We start from the raw sequence: 22,855 nt of genomic DNA, 5'->3' as shown, positions 1-22,855 counted from the left end.
ATTTAGCCTTATTACGTCGACTGACAAGAGGTTCCCAGCCGTAAAAGACTGAATGCGAAATGACCAAATGTGCCAAAAATAAAAAAAAAAATACAGGGGTGCTCAGTATGGGGAGCCCTGATCTTTAATCTCTTTGCTGACTAACGTTTTTCATACTAATTGTTAGACCATAATTGATCACCTAATTGTCTATGGACTTTTCCGTTTTTTCCCGATTACGACAAAGAGCACACGGCGGGTGTGACCGGTAAGCAGAGAATGCCCACTCCACCTAGGCACCTGATCCTACTTCTATCTTTTTAGAGGCCCGCGTTGCTCTGCATTAAACTTACTTGTATTTTGTTTTATGGATTTTTGAGATGGCTGACATTTTGTTATTGTCATTTTTTATTTGATGTGTTAGTAACTTCTGATCATCAAGAGTTGATACTCATGAACATAAACAACAAAAAATACAAATGTAGGCAGACCAGTTAATTGCTAAGACAACAGAAACAAGCTCCTGACACAAAATTTTAATCCAATTAAAGTCCTTACATGATAATTTATTTCTTAATGACCTTATTAAAATATGATATTGGAACAGAGAATCGCTAATATTTTTTTTTGCAATTACTGCGCAACTATTAAATTAAATACTTTGCTGATCATTCGTTAGAAATTTAAAAAAAGAATATTAAAAAGGCTTCAAGTATTTGGATTATAACCTCTGTCAAATCTGATTAAATATCGTCATTAAATATAAATAAACGTGATTTTCTGTCATTTGGGGAGATAACTCCCGCTTGTATACGATTTTTTTCTTTCGATAAATTTACCGTGTCGGAGACAGGTAGCTGATGAGTTTACCGGGACAGGAATGTGGTATACTTTTCTCACTTGGCCGATTTCATCGATGTATTTATACCCTGGCTGGCCGCGGAAAACACGGGATCCGCGTTGCCTGTACTGTACGTACAGTCTTAAGGGGTCATAAATTATAGTATACATGAGTTCATGGTATTAAGGTTACACAGGTTATATAAAACGTGCGATACAAGAGCAGTTACGTGTTTGTTTTTAATCTTATCACTATTTTTTGGTTTGTTTTTTTTTTGGAATACGGCATGTTTATTCCTACTTATACCATTATTTCCTAATGATTTTGTTTTATTTTTATTTTGTTTCTTATGTTTTGTTTGTAATCTTATGATTGTTTTGTGTTTATAGCTATATTTCTTTTATTATATTGCAGCAAAATGATAGTGGTTCACCTGAGTCACTCAGGTGACATATTGCTATCTCTTTCAGTCCGTTATCGTTCGTCAGTAGAAAACATTTTAAGTCTCTTCTTTGGAACGAACCACTGAACCAATTTCAATTAAATTATGCATATAACATTTATGAATGAAAGGGAGTAGAAATTGTGAAATTGATGGCCCCATGATCAGGGGTTCTTTTGCTCATGTTTGGCTCAAATGTTTATATGGTGAATAAAATAATTTTTTAAAAAGTCTTCTCCTTTCTTCCTGGGTATTAAGCCAATTAACTATGTACAAAGTTATAAAAAAGAACAATGCTTGTTCCAAAATTGTAATATTCATTTCCTGGGTGAGGGATTCTAGTGTTAAGGCGATCCTCCAATTATTATAAAATTTAGATATTAAATTATATTATTAAAAATATATTAATTTATTATAAAATCTCTTCCTCTGCTCCTGAGTATTGTTCCAGCATTTCATGTTCCGATTATATACAAATATTTTGTGTATATTTTTACATATAATTTTACCCGTATATGTTTTGTGTATATTTCATTTATATCTACTGCTGCTTTAATAATATTATGTTCCATTCTTTTTATAATATTATTTTCCATTCTTTTTAATCAACTTACTATTTTAGGTAAATTGTTTTGTGTATACGTTTTAAAATAATAAGGAAGAAACCAAATAATCAAATGTTGAATAAATGCTTAAACTAATAAATTCATTTATTCAATTCATTCAATTTATTTATTTCAATCTCAACACCATTGCACAATGGTACACAGAGATTATAATGATATAATATGTGGTATTTCTTACTAATTAATAATGCATGCGTAATTGAGAGAGAGAGAGAGAGAGAGAAAAAAAAAACATATACAACTCTGACTCGTTGATATAAATGTGAAGTTTGGGGGTTCTAACCTGGGGAGCATTTTTTATTTTCTTTTTTTTAATAAAAGCACATAATTTCCTCTAAGAACAGTGTTTTGTACTTGCCATTATAAACTTAAAATTAATAGCATTCTTGTTATTGCTTTGTTTCTTTTTCACTATTATTAAGGTCTTCCGTTTCCAAAGGAAGACCTTCTTGTTATTGCTTGTTTCTTTTTCACTATTATTTTTATTGAGTTTTTTTCTGTCACGTTTTCTCAAAAATGCTTTATCCGATTTTCATGAAACTTTCAGATCTTATTCATGACAAAATTTGTAAGAAAATTACGAGAGCTTTTTTTAGTCCTCACTTCCGGTACTGATATATTAAAGATTTTACGTTTTTGCTTGTTCACGACTTTTCTCAAAAAGTTGTTAAGATAGAACCTTCAAATTTTCAGAGATTGTAGAGAGTTAGCGGCCGCAGTGCCCTTCGCACATCCGAACGTCCTCCGTCACTTCCGGTTGTCACCGGAAGGAAATGAAAAACCTTAATTTTTCAATTTTTTGAACTTGAATTTTCTCTTTGATTTTATTCGATAGAGACGTCTAAAACACTTCAGAATATAAAATTCGTTTTAAAATCGATCAAAGCATTCCTGAGATTTTGAGCTCAAAAGTTCTGAAGCGAGAGTCCGCGTAGCGAAGTCGTTAGAGTGTTGGACATGTGCCCAGGCGACCCGGGTTCCGTCCCCGAGTGCCGATTATTTTTTCTTCCCTAATTTTGTTCTCTTTAACGATTTTATCTTTAAAATGGTGGTTTTTATTGTTTTCCGTTTTATTTTAATCATAATTAAAATAATAACAGCTTTTTAAGTACAAATATAGTTATCGTTTCTGTCAGCAGTTTGCTTAATTCAGACGCTCGTCGCATCGCCGGCAGCAAAGACATGCAGTACGACCGCATTAAAGTTCACTGGATCGCTTTACCGGCATCAAAGAAATGCCGCTATCTCCATGATTGTATGCACACAACATTTAGCAATGCACCAACGTTATTCTACATGGCTTTAAAAGGAGAACTGATTAGTATTTATTCACATAATTATATCGATACACGCATGCGTGTATACATGCGTTTATTGACATATGTTGCTTGTATATTTATTTCCTGAACACTATAAAATCTCTCTTTCTCTCTCTCTCTCTCTCTCGCTCTCCCCCTGACGACCGGGTGACTGCGATACGGTGTGATCACCCTTGTATCTGTGTTTGGGCCTATGTATTAACAGATGTAAACACTGATCGTTGAAATACACTGTTAAAACATTGTTAAAACAAATAGTCTGATTATTCACTGTTGATTTAAAAAAATCATTACGGCAGGGTGGATTGGGATTATAATCATTTAAAGTCAGTATTATAAAGTTTATATTTATTTACAAAAGTCTACAAACATGTATATGTTCGCCCAAAAGCGGGACTAGTGATTAAGCAGCGGGGTCAATAATTCATAACTTGCCTATCTTATCTAACTGACTGCTGAACACTGATCTTTTAGATATAACACTAGGGTATCGAGTGGATTCGGGAAAAAAGGGGATAATTAACCATACTACATTTGTTAGATGTATGTTATTTTTTTCCGACTTAGCAGAATTTTTTTATCATACAGTGTTTGTCGGCAAAGATAAACTTGAGACATAAAGAAAAATAATCGATGTATCAAAGAAGCAGATAGAAAAATTAACAATTTCTTCACCGAATCAAGTTTTGATGAACTCCTCTCTCTCTCTCTCTCTCTATCTCTCTCTCTCTCTCTCTCTCTCTCTCTCTCTCTCTCTCTCTCTCTCTCTCTCTCATGGACTCTCTAGTGCTAAAATTGAGGCCCCGAGTCTAATGTATAGCTATATATACAATGAACGTGCATATCCGTATAAATTAGCCTAGCGAAAATTTTCATCAGGGTATAATATATGTATTAATTTATTAAATCGGAATTTGAATTAATTATTCTCCTCTGGGAATAAACACCGTTTCAAAATCGCCCCCACTTGGTTTCAGACTTTTGACGAGTCATCGGACAATATGCGTTGCCCTGCGTATAATCTCTTTCGGATGGGGATCCGATTACTATTGATGAAATAAAATGACTATTATTGATGTTATAACAACAGTTTCAATCCAGTGTTTTCTCAGACGTCCGCGTCAATTTGTTCCCACCCATTTCAAATGTTTTGACTGCAACAGGTGACGTTAGCTTTATATTTCCAATCTTGTCAGTTAATGTTCTGCGGTCTTTGTTTTGTATCCTTGTTGGTGAGGGAGATGTATTTTTATATGTTTATGACCGCCAGTTTACAAAATTAATATATTAATTATATGAAATTCATGCACTTTTTTAAAAATCAGGTTCAGCATGTAAAATTTAGATGTTTCATCTTCTAGATAGGAAAACCGTCTTAAAGAACATATCATTATTTTGTGATCCTAACATTAAAAAACGATGAAAATTAGTAAATTAGAAAACATTAAATTTTAACGACCTGATGCATTATTCTCCATGTACCTAATGTTAATGCTTTACATATATTAGAAAAGTGAATATCAAAGAAAAAAAATCAAACTGAAAATTTTGAGAAAGATTTTAATTTTCAAATCAATGGTACAGTGGCGTACAGTGGGGTACAGTGATGGTCAGTTCTCTGTACAGTGCCATACAGTGAGGGTACAGTGCTTCAGTAGGACTGTATAGTGGGGTACAGTGGTAGTCAGTGAAAGGTACAGTGAGGTACAGTTAATGTACAGTAAATGTCAGGCAATGTAAGTCAATGTTTGGGAATATTATTGGATTTTAAATTCAGTAATAAATTACTGCCTACTTCTCTCTCTCTCTCTGTATCAAAATTTCAGTGATGATTGTTATTCTTCAGCTGCAGTGCACTTCGCAAATCCGAACGTCCGCCGTCACTTCCGGTCGGCAAGTGAAGAAAGCAGAAACATTTATTTTTTTTTTTTTTTCTTGTTTTTAAATATTTTTCTGCCATATCACAATGCAGACGCTTTAATGCAGAATATGTATTTTTGTTCAAAAATCGATCAACACTAGAATTATAGTAGACTTTTGTCCAAGCGGCATGGGTTCAATCCCCGAGTGCCGACTCTTTGTCTTCCTTAATTGGGCTTCGATTCAAAATGTTGTCTCTGAAATAATGGATCAAAAATCACAGTGACATCGCCTTTTCCTAATATGAAGATATGTCTGTTGAAATCCTAAGACAGGCTTACTGGAATTTGAGAAAGTGTTGAGAAATAAAAAAAAATGTCCCGATAGCCCTTTTAAGGAGACCTCTTGTTGCTCGCAACGAGCGTCTAGTTTATTTTTATATTTATATTTGATAAGCATTGATTGCGTTCTTCCTGCAACGAGTTACAGCTAAGTATATAGTGAAATTCATCTCCTATTTCGCACTTATTGCAATGAGCACAGAATCTTTCATGTCTAGGAATATTTGCCCAACGTCCACTTTTAATGAGTAGATGTTGATTAAATGTTCGAAATCTACAAAAAGTAATTGCATCTTTTATTGATAATTACCAAAATATTGTTCAAATTTTAACTCTTCCTTATTAATTCTATAACTTGGAGCTTTTGGGGATGATTGCAGAATAGATTGCCAATTGTGTTTGAATTTGTCTATTAACGTGAGTTTTATTTTTGCCTTTAGCCATTGTGAGTTTTATACAGTTTGATTAATCCATATACTAGATAAACCGCAGTTATTTAGAATATGTTTGATGTTTTCATACGAAGGAATCCCCCCCCCCCCCAATTCGTGGTTCATGCAAATTCCTAGATCATATATTAACTTTTTAATTTTAATTGAGGGAAAAACACTTTTATACCTTTAATTTGAATTAAAAAATATTTGAATTTTTATTTACTATACAAAAAAGAAATTATTTGAATGAATTTACATTTTAATCAGGAAATATTTGTCCAGTTTAAATCTATAAGAAATGTTCAATATTCTATTCATTGAATAGAATGATTCCTTTGTATTAAGAAGAACAATTAAAAAGTCAAATTAAAGATCCCTTTTCATATTTTTAGATCCCAAAGAAAAAACCCAAAATTAAATTCAGACAGTACAGTCCAACTCCACTCATAAATGCATATCTAGCTGTCAAAGAAAAAGGGACAAGTGTTCGCAAAGCTGCAAAGCAGTATAATGTCCCAACCCAAACTCTTCGCGACCGAGTCAAAGGGAAGGTAGACCTGGAGAAGGTAACTATGGGGCCAACACCATTGCTTGGACAAGAAGAGGAAGCTATGCTTGATTTCGCATTTGAAAGCAATGGCCTCATTTGGTTATGGGTATACCCGAAAAGAGGTGACCAATATGGCATCTGACTATGCCATTCAGCTACGCAAGAGAACCAAGCAGCAGAAACCTCTCACATTAAAATGGTTTAGAGGGTTCATGAAGCGTTGGCCAGATCTGAAGGTTGTTAGGCCACGGGCATTGGAGTATCAACGCGCAAAATCATCGAATCCAGGAAATGTACAACGATACTTTGTTGAACTGTCGTCGATCCTCACAAAGTACAACTTATTTGATAAGCCCCATAGAATTTTTAATGTGGACGGGAAGGGGATCACACTCAACCATGCACCTCCTCATGTGGTATCCAGCACTGGAGACACGCCACAAGCTGTAACAACAGGAAAATCCTCTATGGTTACCATTCTGGGATGTGGTAGTGCCTCTGGGGTTGCCATTCCACCATATTTTGTCTTTCCTGGTATGCGGATGAGGTCCGAGTTGATGGAAGGCTCAACACCTGGAGCAGCTGGTGATGTCACAGAGAGTGGATGGTCAAACTCTGTTATATTTCTTCAGTATTTACAGAGCCACTTTGTTCATTATGTTCCTGGTGGACTCGATGAACCAGTTCTGCTGCTATTAGATGGGCATAGTTGCATAATTTTTGGACCTTGGTAAAAGGGCGTAAACAATCCGAATTTTTCTGAGTTTGCCAATTCCTACCCCCACCCAATCCCCCTTCTTATGAACATTTTTTTTTGTTAATTAAAAATCAATTTATAAATGGCGGGGATAACAGTCAGTGGAGTTTTGGATTATTCTAAAAATGCAAGAATAACCCCCTCTGACGAGTCTAAGGGCGAGGGTACATGTCCTGAAGAAACCACCAAAACCTGCTTGCTCTTGTTTAAATATTGAAATTATTGACATGAACTCGTACTTCGCGATCAACTGGACCTCCTCTGAATGTAAATGCTAAGGGTTTTTATCAACCACGATCACCAGCGTGTTTAATGCACTGACTGCGTGTACAAGAAGTTCTTACACCAATGGGTACATTAAACTTTATTTTTTTATAGGCCTATAAAAGTTTGGGTTTTTATTGTCTTAAAAACAAATTGGCCAGAAAATCTTCTCTGGTAGTGTAGGTTCACGATTGTTCAATGGCATTCACTGATTGACTTATATTTTTTAAAAAATTCATGCACTTAGAAAATGCACAATCAGATGGGTCTGTGGATATGAAGTGACATACTATGTCAGTCATTTCTTATTAATTTTATTCGCTTTATTTGCTTGATCATGCGATATAAAGTAGGGTGTTTTTTTTATTCAGAAATATATTGAAATGGATATTTTCGGAGTTGATGTATGTCCAACAAGATAGATGTGTTTTAAATTAATTCTAGCTGTCAATACAAGTTATTGTAATACCTGAACAACAATAACTACATTAAAAGATCTATGTTGGAATCACTATATCTTTTGTTGACTTAATGATCATTCATTGTCCACGTTTTGCCAGGTACTAGAGGTGTCTTGATGTATTTGGTGGGGTTTTTTTCTAATTGAAGATAATGTTTTTTCACAAATATTACGCAAAATTATTATTTGTAATTATTTACGTTTGTTTTGTAAACTGAATTAAAAAAAATAAAGAGATATGTTCACTAGTATTAGCCTTTGGATTGCTTATTAGAGAAGTCGGCAGCGATGATGACATCAGAGTTACAGATGACCAGCTCTGTTATATAATTCAGACACATCATGTATACCTCTATTTTTGTGATGTTCAATCAGTTGTAAACCGGAAAAGGGGGTTAATACTTTTTAAGAGACATATTAGAGTTCGATATTAAATTCATGAATAGAAAATTCTGATACCATCTCCCATGGATCAAAGTTGTTTAAACACATCAAGACAATTTGGACAATCAAAGCAAGTGAGACCATGAGGTTTGTTTATAATTAAATATCATGTAAAAGCTAATCGTAGTATCACAGTAACATTACAAACAATAATATGCCATCTGTGAAAAAAATATACATAAATTACCATTGATCAATCTCTTATAATAAAGATATTGACGATAAATTTCTTTTATGTATAAGGCGTATGCTCTTCAAGATTTTCTTGCAGAGATTAGTGTGAAATATAATTGTTGATTACTAAGCATATGTAACTAACTTTGTATCTCTGTCCAATATGTAATATTATTCGATGGTATTGTATGTGGAATTCTGTAAAGTTCACGTAGGTACAGTTTCTATATAGTTAATATAAGTCATGACCGCATCTTGTTTTAAACTCAACAACATTTGATTTTTGATTTTTGTATCTATATATAATTGAGAATTTTTTTTTTTTAAAAAGTGGTAAAGGTACTTTCGTTCAATGTCTTTTAAACACTGATAATTAAATCATGTCTGAAAGCATTTACCTGCAGTAAGGGAATCCTCTTAATTTTTTGTTGCCAATTTATTCGAACCGATTAACCATTTAATTGTATTGAAATACTTGTGTTTCATATACTGTTTGTTTTAAGTTTTTGTACAAATAAACACAGTTTATCGCACATTGCAAAAAACTACAAGTTTTGATTGCAATAACTTTTATGATAGGTATACGTCAAAATATTATATAATCTTTTGAAATAAAATGATTATAAAAGACTGGTAAAACAGGAATTAAAACATTTTAAAAACCTACCATGACTACATTTTGCCATTTAGTGATGAATTTAAATTCTACTTACAGGCAACTTTAAAACTAAGCTAAGTTAAAAAAGTCATTTTCGTTTGTCTTTGAGAAAATCTGGATCCCCCGTTTTGAATTCTTTATGATCGTAATTTAAGTCAACGAAAACATTGTTAACTAACAATGGCATGTTAAATGTTAAAGTTGTAAAATATATGTACATAGAAAAATAAATTACATGTACACTAAAAACAACTTACCTGAAACGGTACTCAAGAGTGTTTTATGTTTTAATTCTCAACCATGTTATGTTTAATTCAGGAACCTGTCTTTCCGATAACAATCAGTTTTCTCTTTTATACTGTAACCATATTTTCCTGTATGTTTTGTCGCGCAGCCATATTGTGTTCCGGTTGGCATAAATGATAAACATTGAAAAGTGCTGGTGTTTGTATTATTGAACCCACGAATGGACATTACAAACCATATACTATTAAAGAAAAGCTGAACAGATTAAGCTGTGTCATATAGGGCTAACAGAAATTATAAATTTTACATAATGACTCTTATCCTTCTAAATTTGTAAAAAAAAAAAAAAAAAAAAAAAAAAAAAAAAATGTTACAAGATCAAATACACGGTATGTTTAAGAATTATCCAGCAGTTTTATTTTAAAGATGAACACTTTCTTATAACACGTACATGTAGATTATTTATCTTCACTCGATTTGTCTTTATTCCATCGACAGTATGCACATTCTAGTAAGTGCACGAAACCTTAATTTGCAATCCCTGTGTAATGGTGCATTACACTTCGCCAGCTACCGGGTGTCCTCAATTCTCAAAGGTGTAAGGGATGTTTTGAAGTGAAGCATATCCTGCTTAATTACAGACTGAACAAATATTTTAGAGTTTGTTTTCTATTTTGACACAGCACATATAATTGCACTTCTTTTCGCATGTTTTTTTCTTTTAAATTATAGCCATCAAAAACACGTTCATGTGAAACGCTTTATATTTTTGATTATATGTAATTTAAATGCACATCAACTTCATACGCTCAATTGATAAAGTTATCGGATGACTGAGTTTTTGAATGGAATAATTAACTTATACAGGCAACAGGCGATTGAATCTGAACTTGCTTGAGCTTGTTTGTTCGTTTTAAGTTTTAACAGACCAAATCAAAAGTGATGTGAATAGCTGTGTTTCAAGTTTCAAGATGAGGGTTATATTGATGACCTTCTGCTTTGGACTATTACGTTATGGATCATGCCGAGGTATGGCTGCTTTTTCATCTATTTTGATTGTAATTAACAATACATGTTAGTTTTCATGAGTACTTCTAATGAATTGAAAAAATAATTTGCATAATAACAAGGACGGATTTTCACAGATTATTTGATTTATTAAAAATTGAAGTGATATTAAGATATGCATTATAAAATGTACTGATTATATAGGTAGAATTGTCTGAGTCCATAATAAGGTGTGCATTTAGAAAACAAATCGGGTATTTATGCAACCATATTAAAACGATAGACTCGAATTATTGGCCTTTAATACCGATAAACCAGAAGAGTGATGTCTTTTGTTTTATATATTTAAAACATCATTGGTTTTTAAAGATTGCCAATTTGTTTTTATTCTTTTCTCAATTAAGCTTCGCTATTTATTAACCAACGAAAAATTCTCCAAAAAAAATGCCAGAAATCATCTGGATTTCTTCATAATCTTGCTCGTGCGCATTACATTTATGCAAAATCACGCTGGAATTCCAAAAAGAGAAAACAAACAAAAAAATACTAAGTTGATATATATTTGTTATTTTATAATTTGTCCAAAATCGTTGCGCAGCGATTCTGCTATTTTCTGCTACATTACGGGTATATGGAATGCATTCTAACTATGGTGTGGGCTTGTCCCGAGACACAGTAAGATTGTTTTAAATATGGAGAGTGTAGTGAAATAAATAGCATTATTGTAGGCTTTTACAATATAGCAATACATGTGATGACGTCAGACCCCGTGAGCACCTCCTGGGTTACCTTGGGCCCAGGTAGAACCAGTAGAACTCTTAAGTGTGCAGTGTTTAGAGCTACCTTGATGTAAGCTCCAGCATGAATCGAAATCATGGCTTGACTTATAATTCAAACCTATTCTGTGCTATGCCGTTAAGCAACAATTTAAAAAACTAGATACGATCTCGTTACGAGTAACGAGTAGGTCTTCCGTTCAATTTCTAAACGATTCGATTAAAATATCAATGAAATTTCAGAATTCTCCCTCAACCACCTCCTTTTAGATAATGTATACGATTGTCAATATCCTTTAAAATGCTTAACAAAGAGTTTTGCTTTTTAACATACAGCACATTAAAGATTTAAGATTTTAGTCCCCTAAAATCTCTATTTACGTCATCAATGGGTTTGGAAATGAGTTTTACAAACAGATATTGCTGCTATCAACAACTTTGCTTCTATAATGCATTACAAAATCTTGATCATTTTTAAGGTATGAGTAATAGAGTTTAGGAGTCTATTGGCCCCTAATTTAAGGGGCCAGCCCCTTTTTCTTGATTTTATACGAAAGGTCTCATGAATACTAACATTTTTTGTTCTTACATCCATCTAAAATTGTTGATCACTTTTGAGATACAAATGATTGAATATTTTAAGGGCCAGCCCTATAGATCCTTAATGGGGACAGAAATTCGTGTTTTGATAAGTGGAATCAATTTAAATCATTTTTTCAAACATTTTCTCTTCTATGATGTCTAACAAAATATGTCTACTTCTCTAGTTATTTTTCGTCAAAGTTTAAGTACTTTGCCCCTAAAAATCCCTAATTACGTAATAAATGGGCGTGGCAATGATTTTTTCAAATAGATATTGGTACGATCAACAACTTTGCTTCTATAATGCATTACAAAATCTTTATCGTTTTTAAGTTACTTGCAATAGAGTTAACGAGTGCCTTGGCCCCTAATTTAAGGGGCCAGCCCCTTTTTCTTGATTTGTTTGAAAAGGTCTTAAGAATACAAATATTTTTTGTTCTTACACCCATGTTAAATTGTTGATCATTTTTGAGATACAAATGATTGAATATTTAAGGGGCCAGCCCTCTAGATCCTTAATGGGGACAGAAATTCGTGTTTTGATAAATGGAATCAATTTAAATCATAAATTCAAACATTTTCTCTTCTATGATGTCTAACAAAATATGTATACTTCTCTAGTTATTTTTCGTCAAAGTTTAAGTACTTTGGCCCCTAAAAATCCCTAATTACGTAATAAATGGGCGTGGCAATGATTTTTTCTAATATATATTGGTACGATCAACAACTTTGCTTCTATAATGCATTACAAAATCTTTATCGTTTTTAAGTTACTTGTAATAGAGTTTATGAGTGTCTTGGCCCCTAATTTAAGGGGCCAGCCCCTATTTTTTGATTTTGTTGAAAAGAACTTTTGATTATCTACCACTTTTGTTATATATGTTTTAACAAAATATCAACTCATAAAAAGATACAGATCAAAACGTATGAAAAATTTGATTCGAAATTCGTACCCAATTTTCGAGCCTAGGCGAGCTCATAGAAATGGCGCCACTGGCGCCAAAAAACTACATTGTGCACAACTTCAACCTATGGTCTACCTATCCTGAAAATTTCATATTCCTATCTCTGATAGTCTCTGAGTTTATGTCTGCACAAAATTAGTCGTAAAAACTTACAAAATCGGCCGTAAATCGGAACCGGAAGTGCCGATTTCAAATTTTAAAAAAACTTCTAGAATTATGACCACTGGCAATCATCTGAGAAAAAATGGTCGAAATCGGCCGAATAGTTTTCGAGAAATCGCGTGCACAAAATTCGTGGAAAAAAATAATAATAACTAGATACGATCTCGTTACGAGTAACGAGTAGGTCTTCCTTGCGATTTCTGTGTTTAGTCATACCATGAATAATCGATATAATTTAAGAATTACCCCCCCCCCCCACACACACACACACACACACTTTCAGATAATGTATACAAATCCCTAATTACGTAATAAATGGGTGTTGCAATGAGTTTTCCAGATAGATATTGCTACAATTAACAACTTTGCTTTTATAATGCATTACGAAATCTTAATCGTTTTTATGTAATTTGTAATAGACTTTACGAGTTTCTTGCCCCCCCCCCCAAAAAAAAAGGGGCCAGCCCCTTTTTCTTGATTTCTTTGAAAAGGTCTTAAGAATACTAACAATTTTTGTTCTTACACCCATCTAAAATTGTTGATCATTTTTGAGATACAAATGTATGAATATTTTAGGGGCCAGCCCTCTAGATCCTTAATGGGGACAGGAATTCGTGTTTTGATAAGTGGAATCGATTAAAATCATAAATTCAAACATTTTCTCTTCTATCATGTCTAACAAAAAATGTCTACTTCTCTAGTTATATTGCGTCAAAGTTTAAGTACTTTGGCCCCTAAAAATCCCTAATTACGTAATAAATGGGCGTGGCAATAATTTTGTCTAATAGATATTGGTACGATCAACAACTTTGCTTCTATATTGCATTACAAAATCTTTATCGTTTTTAAGTTATTTGTAATAGAGTTTAAGAGTGCCCTGGCCCCTTAATAAAGGGGCCAGCCCCTTTTTATTGATTTTGTTGGAAAGAACTTTTGATTCTCTACCACTTTTGTTATATATGTCTAAACAAAATATCAACTGATTAAAAGATATAAATCAAAACGTGTGAAAATTTTGAATGAAAATTCGTGCTCAATTTTCGTGCCCAGGCGAGCTCCAAGAAATGGCGCAACAGGCATTAAACAACTACATGCTGCACAACTTCAAACTATAGTCTACCTATCCTGAAAATTTCATATTCATATCTCTTATGGTTTCCGAGTTTATAGCTGCACAAAATGGGTCGTCAAAAATTACAAAATGGCCGACAATTCGGTACCGGAAGTGACTACGAAAAAAATAAGAAAAATGTATGAAGTTTAGATCACGCCCAACCATCTGTGAAAAAATGGTGGAGATCGGTCGAATAGATTTCGAGAAATCTCGTGCACAAAATTTGGAAAAAAAAAATAATAATAATAAGAAACAGTACGAAAACAATAAGGTCTTCCGCTGGAAACGGAAGACCTTAATAATAACTAGATACGATCTCGTTACGAGTAACGAGTAGGTCTTCCGTTCAATTTTTAAACGATACGATTAAAATATCAATGAAATTTCAGAATTCCACCTAAAACACTCCCTTTCAGATAATGAAAACGATTGTCAATATCCTTTATAATGCGTAACAAAGTGTTTTGCTTTTTCACATTTTGCATATTAAAGATTTAAGAGTTTAGTCCCCTAAAATCCCAAATTACGTAATCAATGGGTGTGGCAATGAGTTTTACAAACTGATATTGTTATGGTCAAAAACTTTGTTTCTGTAATGCATTACAAAATCTTGATTGTTTTTAAGGTATGTGAAAAAGACTTTACGAGTGGCTTAGCCCCTAATGTAAGGGGTCAGCCCTTATTCCTGAGTTCATTCAAAAGGTCTCACAAATACTAACAATATTTGTTCTTACAAGTATCTAAAATTGTTGATCAATTTATTTTATACAGATAATTAAATATTTTTTAGGGACCAGTCCTCTAGATCCTTAATGGGGACAGACATTGGTATTTTGATTGATGGAATCGATGAGAATCATCAATGCAAACATTTTCCCTTCCAATGTGCTTAACAAAATATGTATCCTTTTCTAGATATATTGCATCAACGGTTAAGTACTTTGGCCCCTAAAAATCCCTAATTACGTAATAAACGGGCGTGGCAATGATTTTTCCTGATATATATTGGTACGATCAACAACTTTGCTTCTATAATGCATTACAAAATTTTGATCGTTTTTAAGTTATTTGTAATAGAGTTTACGAGTGTCTTGGCCCCTAATTTAAGGGGCCAGCCCCTTTTTCTTAAAATCAATCGAAAGGTCTCACAAATTCTAACATTTTTTGTTCTGACATCTATTTAAAATAGTTGTTCATTTTTGAGATACAAATGTTTGAATATTTTAGGGGCCAGCCCTCTAGATCCTTAATGGGGACAGACTTCGGTATTTTGATTGATGTAATCGATTTAAATCATAAATTCAAATATTTTCTCTTCTATGATGTCTAACAAAATATTTCTACTTCTCTAGTTATATTGCGTCAAAATTTAAGTACTCTGGCCCCTAAAAATCCCTAATTACGTAATAAATGGGCGTGACAATGATTTTTTCTAATAGATATTGGTATGATCAACAACTTTGCTTCTATAATGCATTACAAAATTTTGATCGTTTTTAAGATATCTGTAATAGAGTCTGCGAGTGTCTTGGCCCCTAATTTAAGGGGCCAGCCCCTTTTTCTTAATTTCAATCGAAAGGTCTCACAAATTCTAACATTTTTTGTTCTGACATCTATTTTAAATTGTTGTTCATTTTTGAGATACAAATGTTTGAATATTTAAGGGGCCAGCCCTCTAGATCCTTAATGGGGACGGAAATTCGTGTTTTGATAAGTGGAATCGATTTAAATCATAAATTCAAACATTTTCTCTTCTATGATGTCTAACAAAATATTTCTACTTCTCTAGTTATATTGCGTCAAAGTTTAAGTACTCTGGCCCCTAAAAATCCCTAATTACGTAATAAATGGGCGTGACAATGATTTTTTCTAATAGATATTGGTACGATCAACAACTTTGCTTCTATAATGCATTACAAAATTTTGATCGTTTTTAAGATATCTGTAATAGAGTCTACGAGTGTCTTGGCCCCTAAATAAAGGGGCCAGCCCCTTATTTTTGATTTTGTTGGAAAGAACTTTTAATTATCTACCAGTTTTGTTATATATGTCTTAACAAAATATCAACTGATAAAAAGATATAAATCAAAACGTGTGAAAATTTTGAATTAAAATTCATACCAAATTTTCGTGCCCAGGCGAGCTCCAAGAAATGGCGCAACAGGCATTAAACAACTACATGCTGCACAACTTCAAACTATCGTCTACCTATCCTGAAAATTTCATATTCATATCTCTTATGGTTTTCGAGTTTATAGCTGCACAAAATGGGTCGTAAAAAAGTACAAAATGGCCGACAATTCGGTACCGGAAGTGACTACGAAAAAATTAAGAAAAATGTATTAAGTTTAGATCACGCCCTAACATCTGTGAAAAAATGGTTGAGATCGGTCGAATAGATTCCGAGAAATCTTGTGCACAAAATTTGGAAAAAAATAATAATAATAATAAATAATAATAATAATAATAAGAAACAGTACGAAAACAATAAGGTCTTCCGTTGGAAACGGAAGACCTTAATAATAATAATAAGAAACAGTACGAAAACAATAAGGTCTTCCGTTGGAAACGGAAGACCTTAAAAAGCCAAAACAAAACATAAATAACAGATTTATATTGATTCCACATTCACTGTTTATTTCAAATGTACCTTACAATATGAATATCTCAGAGTTTTTATTTAGTAAATGTCCCATATGCAATATGTCAACCCTTGCACGCACGGGTAAAAGTCTAGTAATATCTATTTTTCTACATTTTTTTATTGAATGTTATAATGATAACATTATACCATCAGTTTAAAACAAATTAATATATTTATAAATGTTTCCAAAAAAATTGTATCCTAGGTGATTCGAGAAATCATATTGCAACCAGTGTATATCTAAGCACAAAATGGCATGGATGGAGAAAACCCACGATACAGCGATGTACTGACAAAGACATGTACCATTTTAAAACATGGGTACATGTACTAGTGGATCATGGTGGTCGGGTGGGCTTTAAAAACGTGACTATGTACTCTCATTGTGAACGTGAGTTGGATTTTGAAGCTAAATTTTCCCATATATATATGAAGACTTATATTCATTTATTCAATCGGGTAAATTTTACAACAAGTGAACAAGAATTGTTCATCTGTCGTGGCATGTAATTCTGTGTACGTGTTCTAGAGACACTTTTACTGTTTATTTAAAGAGTATTTAAGATAAACTCTACTGGTACACATGTATGTATTTGATCAGTGATCCTTTGCCAAAAAATGTTTCAATAGAAATTTGAAATAAAAAAACGTGTGTATTTGCCGCACAGCAAATATTCATATTTTTCATCAATTTCTTTGGTATTAAGGTATACGTTTATTCGGAATGAAAAAAAAAAACAAGTGAAAAGCTGTCAATGTGACAGCAAACCGGGTTTTCTTTTATGTAAAGTTTATCCATAATCCATGTCAACCCTTATCCAGTGAAATGGAGTACCCTACATGTATATGCAACATTTTACCAAAAAATGACTAAGTTCAAAAGCTAGTATTTTTTTCATAAATTATCGGAAATCAAAATCCTAGCAATATGCACACCTCTAATATATGTACAATTGATCTGCAAAAGAACAACTTCCTATCTTGAGAACTGTAGGAGGAGTTATCCGTACAATGAGGGTACCCTATATGCAATATTTTGCCAAAAAATGACTAAGTTCAAAAGCTGGTATTTTTTCGATAAATTATCAGAAATCAAAATCCTAGCAATATGCACACCTCTGATATATGTACAATTGATCTGCAATAGAATGACTTCCTATCTTGAGAACTGTAGGAGGAGTTATCCGTACAATGAGGGTACCCTTTTGGCAGCCGCCCGCCCGCCCGCCATTTTCACCATTTTAATAACCGGACTTTTCCGTTGGAAAACCCGGTTAAAAACACTGTTGATAATGAAAAACCATCTATTGTGTGTTATAGACCTTTCGTGGAAGTGTTATTTTTTTAATTTCAAAAACCTACTTTTTTGAGTTAATAGCCATTGAATATATGTTGAAAATTTACGAAAATCCCTAAAAATTTTACAGAATGATTGAGATTTTCTTAATTGTGAAATTAATTCAAATTGCTTAATTCTTTTAAAATTGATATACAGTTTATAAATGGTAGTGAAACTAAATAGATATTAAACATTAATTTTTTATTTACAGTTTTTATATAAATATTCAAGTCCGAATTTCTTCTATTAGATTTCAAATTCCTGCCCATATTTGATTCAATATAACAAAAAACTAAATGATAATTATATTAATTACTAAAACATTAATAGCATAAATTTAAGTATAATGGCCTTACTCTGCAGGCATAAAATTTATATGGGGTCAATGTTCAAAATTTTGAGATATGGTGTCCTTTATCGTTTATAATCTTTTTACAATCTTTTTGTAGTGTATGCCATATAATCATCTAAATGAAAAATTGAGAAAAAAACAACCAAAAATATGTAAAGTTATGTCCAATAACAAATCCTAACCTTGAATATTACAGCACTACCAAACATATTTCAGGGAAAAACAAAACCTGAAAAATTTCATCTGCTTTGCTAAAAGACCAACTTTGTTTGAGCCTTTGTCCATAATATATTAATATTATGGAATGTTATGTCAATAATAATTCATTTCATATATACTGTTTTGTGTTTCGAACAAATTTTACTCATGACACTGAACTTTAAAACAATCTGAGTTAGAAAACTCAAACCCTGAGTAAACGACGTCCTTAAGGGAAACACAGAAAATAAATTTTGACCATTCAACTGAAAGATCTCTAAACTATAACTGGCCAAAAATGAAATAAAACTTAAATAAAGAAATCAGTTACTATATCTTTTCACATATCTTTAATAACGTATAAACCATTTGTTCCTATAACTTAAAAAAAATCGTTGTAGAAACCCATAAAGTTTTTATTGATGTCTTAGAAGAACCATCCGTTTTGTCAACAACAACAGAGAAAAGAAAGTGCAACACTGACAATGCAACTGTTCCATACTTTCCTGCATATACATGTATAGTAGAAATCCCTTGTAACCGGTCTTCGAAATTACCAAATGTTATAACACCTTCTTACGACCGTCTTTCGACAGAATTTAAGGCAGTTTGTGAAATCTATGGTATGACAAATTCGAACGCTTTCATAGTTGACATTAATTTTACATCTATTTTAATAATGACATTTTTATATCCTTATCTACAATGTTTATGACTTAATGAGATAATGTGTTCCAAGTAAGAATCAAAATATCTTTAAGTTCTTTTTTCTATTTGATAAATAACAAATGTTAAGAACGAGAATCTAAAAAAAACAAATTAGGTGTGATTCATCGTCTGCACGATCCTTTTTAAAAAAAAGAAACTGAACAAAACGACGATGATACACGTATAATTATCAATTCAGTTCTGCTTGTTAGTCTATTACATTTTCTTTATTGCTTTATTAAGTAAATAGCGCAACAAATGAACAATCTGAAACAATTACTTTCATTCTCAATTTTTTGAACGGGTCCAAAACTTAATTATTTTATTATTTCAGAATGTTTAATTGATTTCAGCTTTTGTCAAGTCTGTGTATACAATGAAAATGTCACGCATAGTAAGAGCAATGTTTTTCATATTTATCAAATCTAAGCGCAATATAAATCAATTTCTTTTTTAAAAAAAAAGACAGAAATACACCTATCTAACTTTTCAATTCTAGTTTCGAAGGAAAAACGAAGGATTGTAAATATATATTTGTAGCAGTGTTGAAGTTTATATAATATCTCCTGATATGAAAAATGATATATTTCATCAGCGTACCCAAAAAAAACATACAGTTCATTTTTTTGTAAAAAAAAAATGTATTTTTTTTCTTCACAGGCAGGGACACAGAGGAGTACAGAATAAAATACAACACTTTACTGTTAGGTATTGCGATGTTTCTCATGTTTAGTTTTTCAACACTGAGAGTATTGCAGCGTGAACTTAGGGTCAAGATCTTGTAATTAAGGGTATTTTTAATAACCTTATGTATTAAATGAATTTTTAACCAGAAAAAAAACTACGTGAATTTTTCATGCGAAAGAAGACCAGACAAGTATGCTATAGTCAGGCACTCTTACAAGCTCTGGCTAACTGGAGAACTATTTAGCTAGATCATAGAGCATTTAATGTGGCTACCTGAGGACCGCGTTCAAACCCTACTTTTCTCTGTGACAAAGATATTCTCATGTGGATGAGAGGGATAATATCCCGTACTTCGCCCCCGCACTCTAAAAGTGTCAAAGACGACTCTAATCTAGGAGGCGGCGTGGTGGTAGAGTCAAGTATATTTATTTAAGATCACATACAAAATTCCTTTATAACCTTTCATAAGTATTACATTTGTAACTTCTTATCAGTTATATTAATTATTATGTTATATTATAACAATGCCTGTTTTGTATCTATATGTGTTCACACTTGTTTGAAAAAATATTTGTATTCATGTGTTTTATCTTTTGAATCATCTATCTTCTTGTGATTGTTAATCTCTGTTGCCCCTTTGGGGAACCAAATTTGTTCAATAAATAAAAACAAACTTGTACACTATTCCTTCTAGATCTTGCTAGCAGGTAAAGTGATGAGCTCGGTACTAGATGTGCATGTCAAAGGACCCGGGTTCAGACCTATACAGAGGCAATATTTGTTTCTAATTAACGAAACATAACGATACATCAACAAATGTATTTGATGCATTGTTGCAAAAAAGTAAAATTTGAAGGCAGGTAATGTTGCAAAAAAAGTAAAATTTAAAGGTAGGTTATAATGGTATATGTTAAATCAAAACTCATGCGACCGGAATGTTCTATTGTGTCATGTTTTGCTTTCTCAATAGCATAATATAGAGTAATTATGTTTTTGGTTATTTATACAGATACGCTTACTGTAAAGTCACACAACTTAATATCCAAATATACGGTATTAAAGTTTGCTCAGAATATTCTTAAAAAAATATAGTATTACATTTATTACACGTATATGATATATGATGGTAAACCTTTTTTTTACTGAATGAATCAAGGAACCAGATTGAAATGTGAAAAAAATGTTTTACACCATTCTTAGTACATGTTTAACAGAAGAAACAGAACTAAACTTAATTCTTTTTGTATTCATTTAATTCTTTTCTTTCATTTTAATTCATAAAGACTGCGCCCATTTTAAATGAAGGACAATTTTTCTCCACAGCTTATGCTGGTGAATGTTACTATCATTTATTCTTTATGCTAATTCAACTGCATAAAAACTGCTTGAAGTCAATAGTATTTAAATCCAAAGAGAAATCTTTTTTTTTTTAAGATTTAGTCTTTTAAGGAGCGCCACAACAGTTCAATATTGTCCATTATGTTTAAAAAAAGATAGAAACAAAAACAGAACTGTATATGGAATTAAGAAAGACAGTGCATGGATGTTTATAAAATTTGACTGCATATTTGTGTTGACCAAGATGCAAAAGTGCTTTTTGCCTGCACTAGAAGTGTATCAAAGTACTCTTAAATACCAACCATTGCCAATATGACCTTAATTAAAAATTTAAAAATAGCGCAGCCACCGAGTCGTGAAGCTTTGACCTTGTGTGTAACAAGTCACTGGCTGGGTGCATGTATTAGCAAAAATCAAATGTGTAATGTATGATGCAAGTAATTAGTGTTATATACCTTCCTCCCGACCCATGAAACAAAATATATAAGATGAAATAACATACAACCTATACATATCAATAAATGATAAAACAACAAGTAATAAAAAGCAGGAATTTGATCTGAATTAAGATGAATAAGAATACAAATATATATCGAAAATTTGTTACAAATTAATTCTTTATAAATTCATAATTTTCTTTCTCCTTTACTATTCGTTTATATATTCATTATTATTAAGGCACCCGAGCTTTTTGGATTTTAATATGTATTTCTAACCTGTTTGATGCACGTTCTATCATTATCATTACTCCCCTTTGAATAAACTGCTATGGTTTTGATTTATAAAAATAGAAAACAGGATGAGAAAGAGCATTTATTAGAAATACAGGCATTTGTATCAGAAGTTACTGTTCTTGAACTTTTTATACATGTAACAATAAAAATATCACTAACAGGAAGAAAAACAGTTTCAAACACGGAAAAAAAATGGAAACTTGAATATGTTCCTGTCTTTGACATTTATGCGAAAATTCTATACATTACGTTCACATAAACATAAAAACATAAGCATATATTCTATGGGCATATAGGTCAAATTGATCCCCTGAGCGTTAAACAATGTATGATTGATCATAAATAGCTGTATTTATCTGATAGTTTCACTATATTAGATACAACACAATGCAATGTCAAATAGCCTTATATAAAATCATACATCATTTCATAACTAGGTCGAAATTGAAAACATTTATCAATTAAATATAATATCTTTAATTTGCTAAGCATTTCGTTTAAAGCTTTGTTCCTTTTCGTAATTAATAAACGCTTGCTTGAGTTTGCAGAATATTATTGACATTTCACTGCCTTCGCATCCATGTTTAATGGGCATCAAATGACGAAAAATTACAAGTTGAAATTCATTTCATGAAAGTTAACAACACAAGTGATTTTATAGTTCAGGAAGGGAAATCAATTTTTTATCCGTATATATACATAATATGTAATTACTAATAACGTCATTGACGAATAAATAATTTTTTGCGCACCTATGAAAAGAGAAATACAGAAAACAGAAATAAAAATAACATATATGATATACACCTACCGGAATCACAATACACGCTAATGATTATAAACATTACCAAAT

The 22,855-nt window shown here is 32.2% G+C and overlaps 1 protein-coding gene and 1 long non-coding RNA gene across 2 annotated transcripts in view; both read left to right on the top strand.

The window, feature by feature from the left end:
• LOC136275811 (uncharacterized) overlaps positions 1-7,126 on the top strand; it is a 74,139-nt gene extending 67,013 nt beyond the window's left edge. Inside the window, exons 9-10 of the mRNA XM_066085847.1 lie at positions 6,235-6,498; positions 6,548-7,126. Coding sequence (XP_065941919.1) covers positions 6,235-6,498; positions 6,548-7,126 — 843 coding nt within the window. The remainder of the gene's footprint in view (positions 1-6,234; positions 6,499-6,547) is intronic.
• An 11,824-nt stretch (positions 7,127-18,950) lies between these two features.
• On the top strand, positions 18,951-20,088 carry LOC109620999 (uncharacterized). Its single transcript, XR_010711893.1, has 3 exons — positions 18,951-19,158; positions 19,578-19,637; positions 19,904-20,088. It is a non-coding gene; the product is annotated as an uncharacterized lncRNA (long non-coding RNA).
• Positions 20,089-22,855: the final 2,767 nt, after the last annotated feature.

The sequence above is a fragment of the Magallana gigas genome, chromosome 1 (genome assembly GCF_963853765.1).
Source record: "Magallana gigas chromosome 1, xbMagGiga1.1, whole genome shotgun sequence".
Taxonomy (NCBI): Eukaryota; Metazoa; Mollusca; class Bivalvia; order Ostreida; family Ostreidae; genus Magallana; species Magallana gigas.
This window is presented reverse-complemented; position numbering and strand designations above follow the sequence as displayed.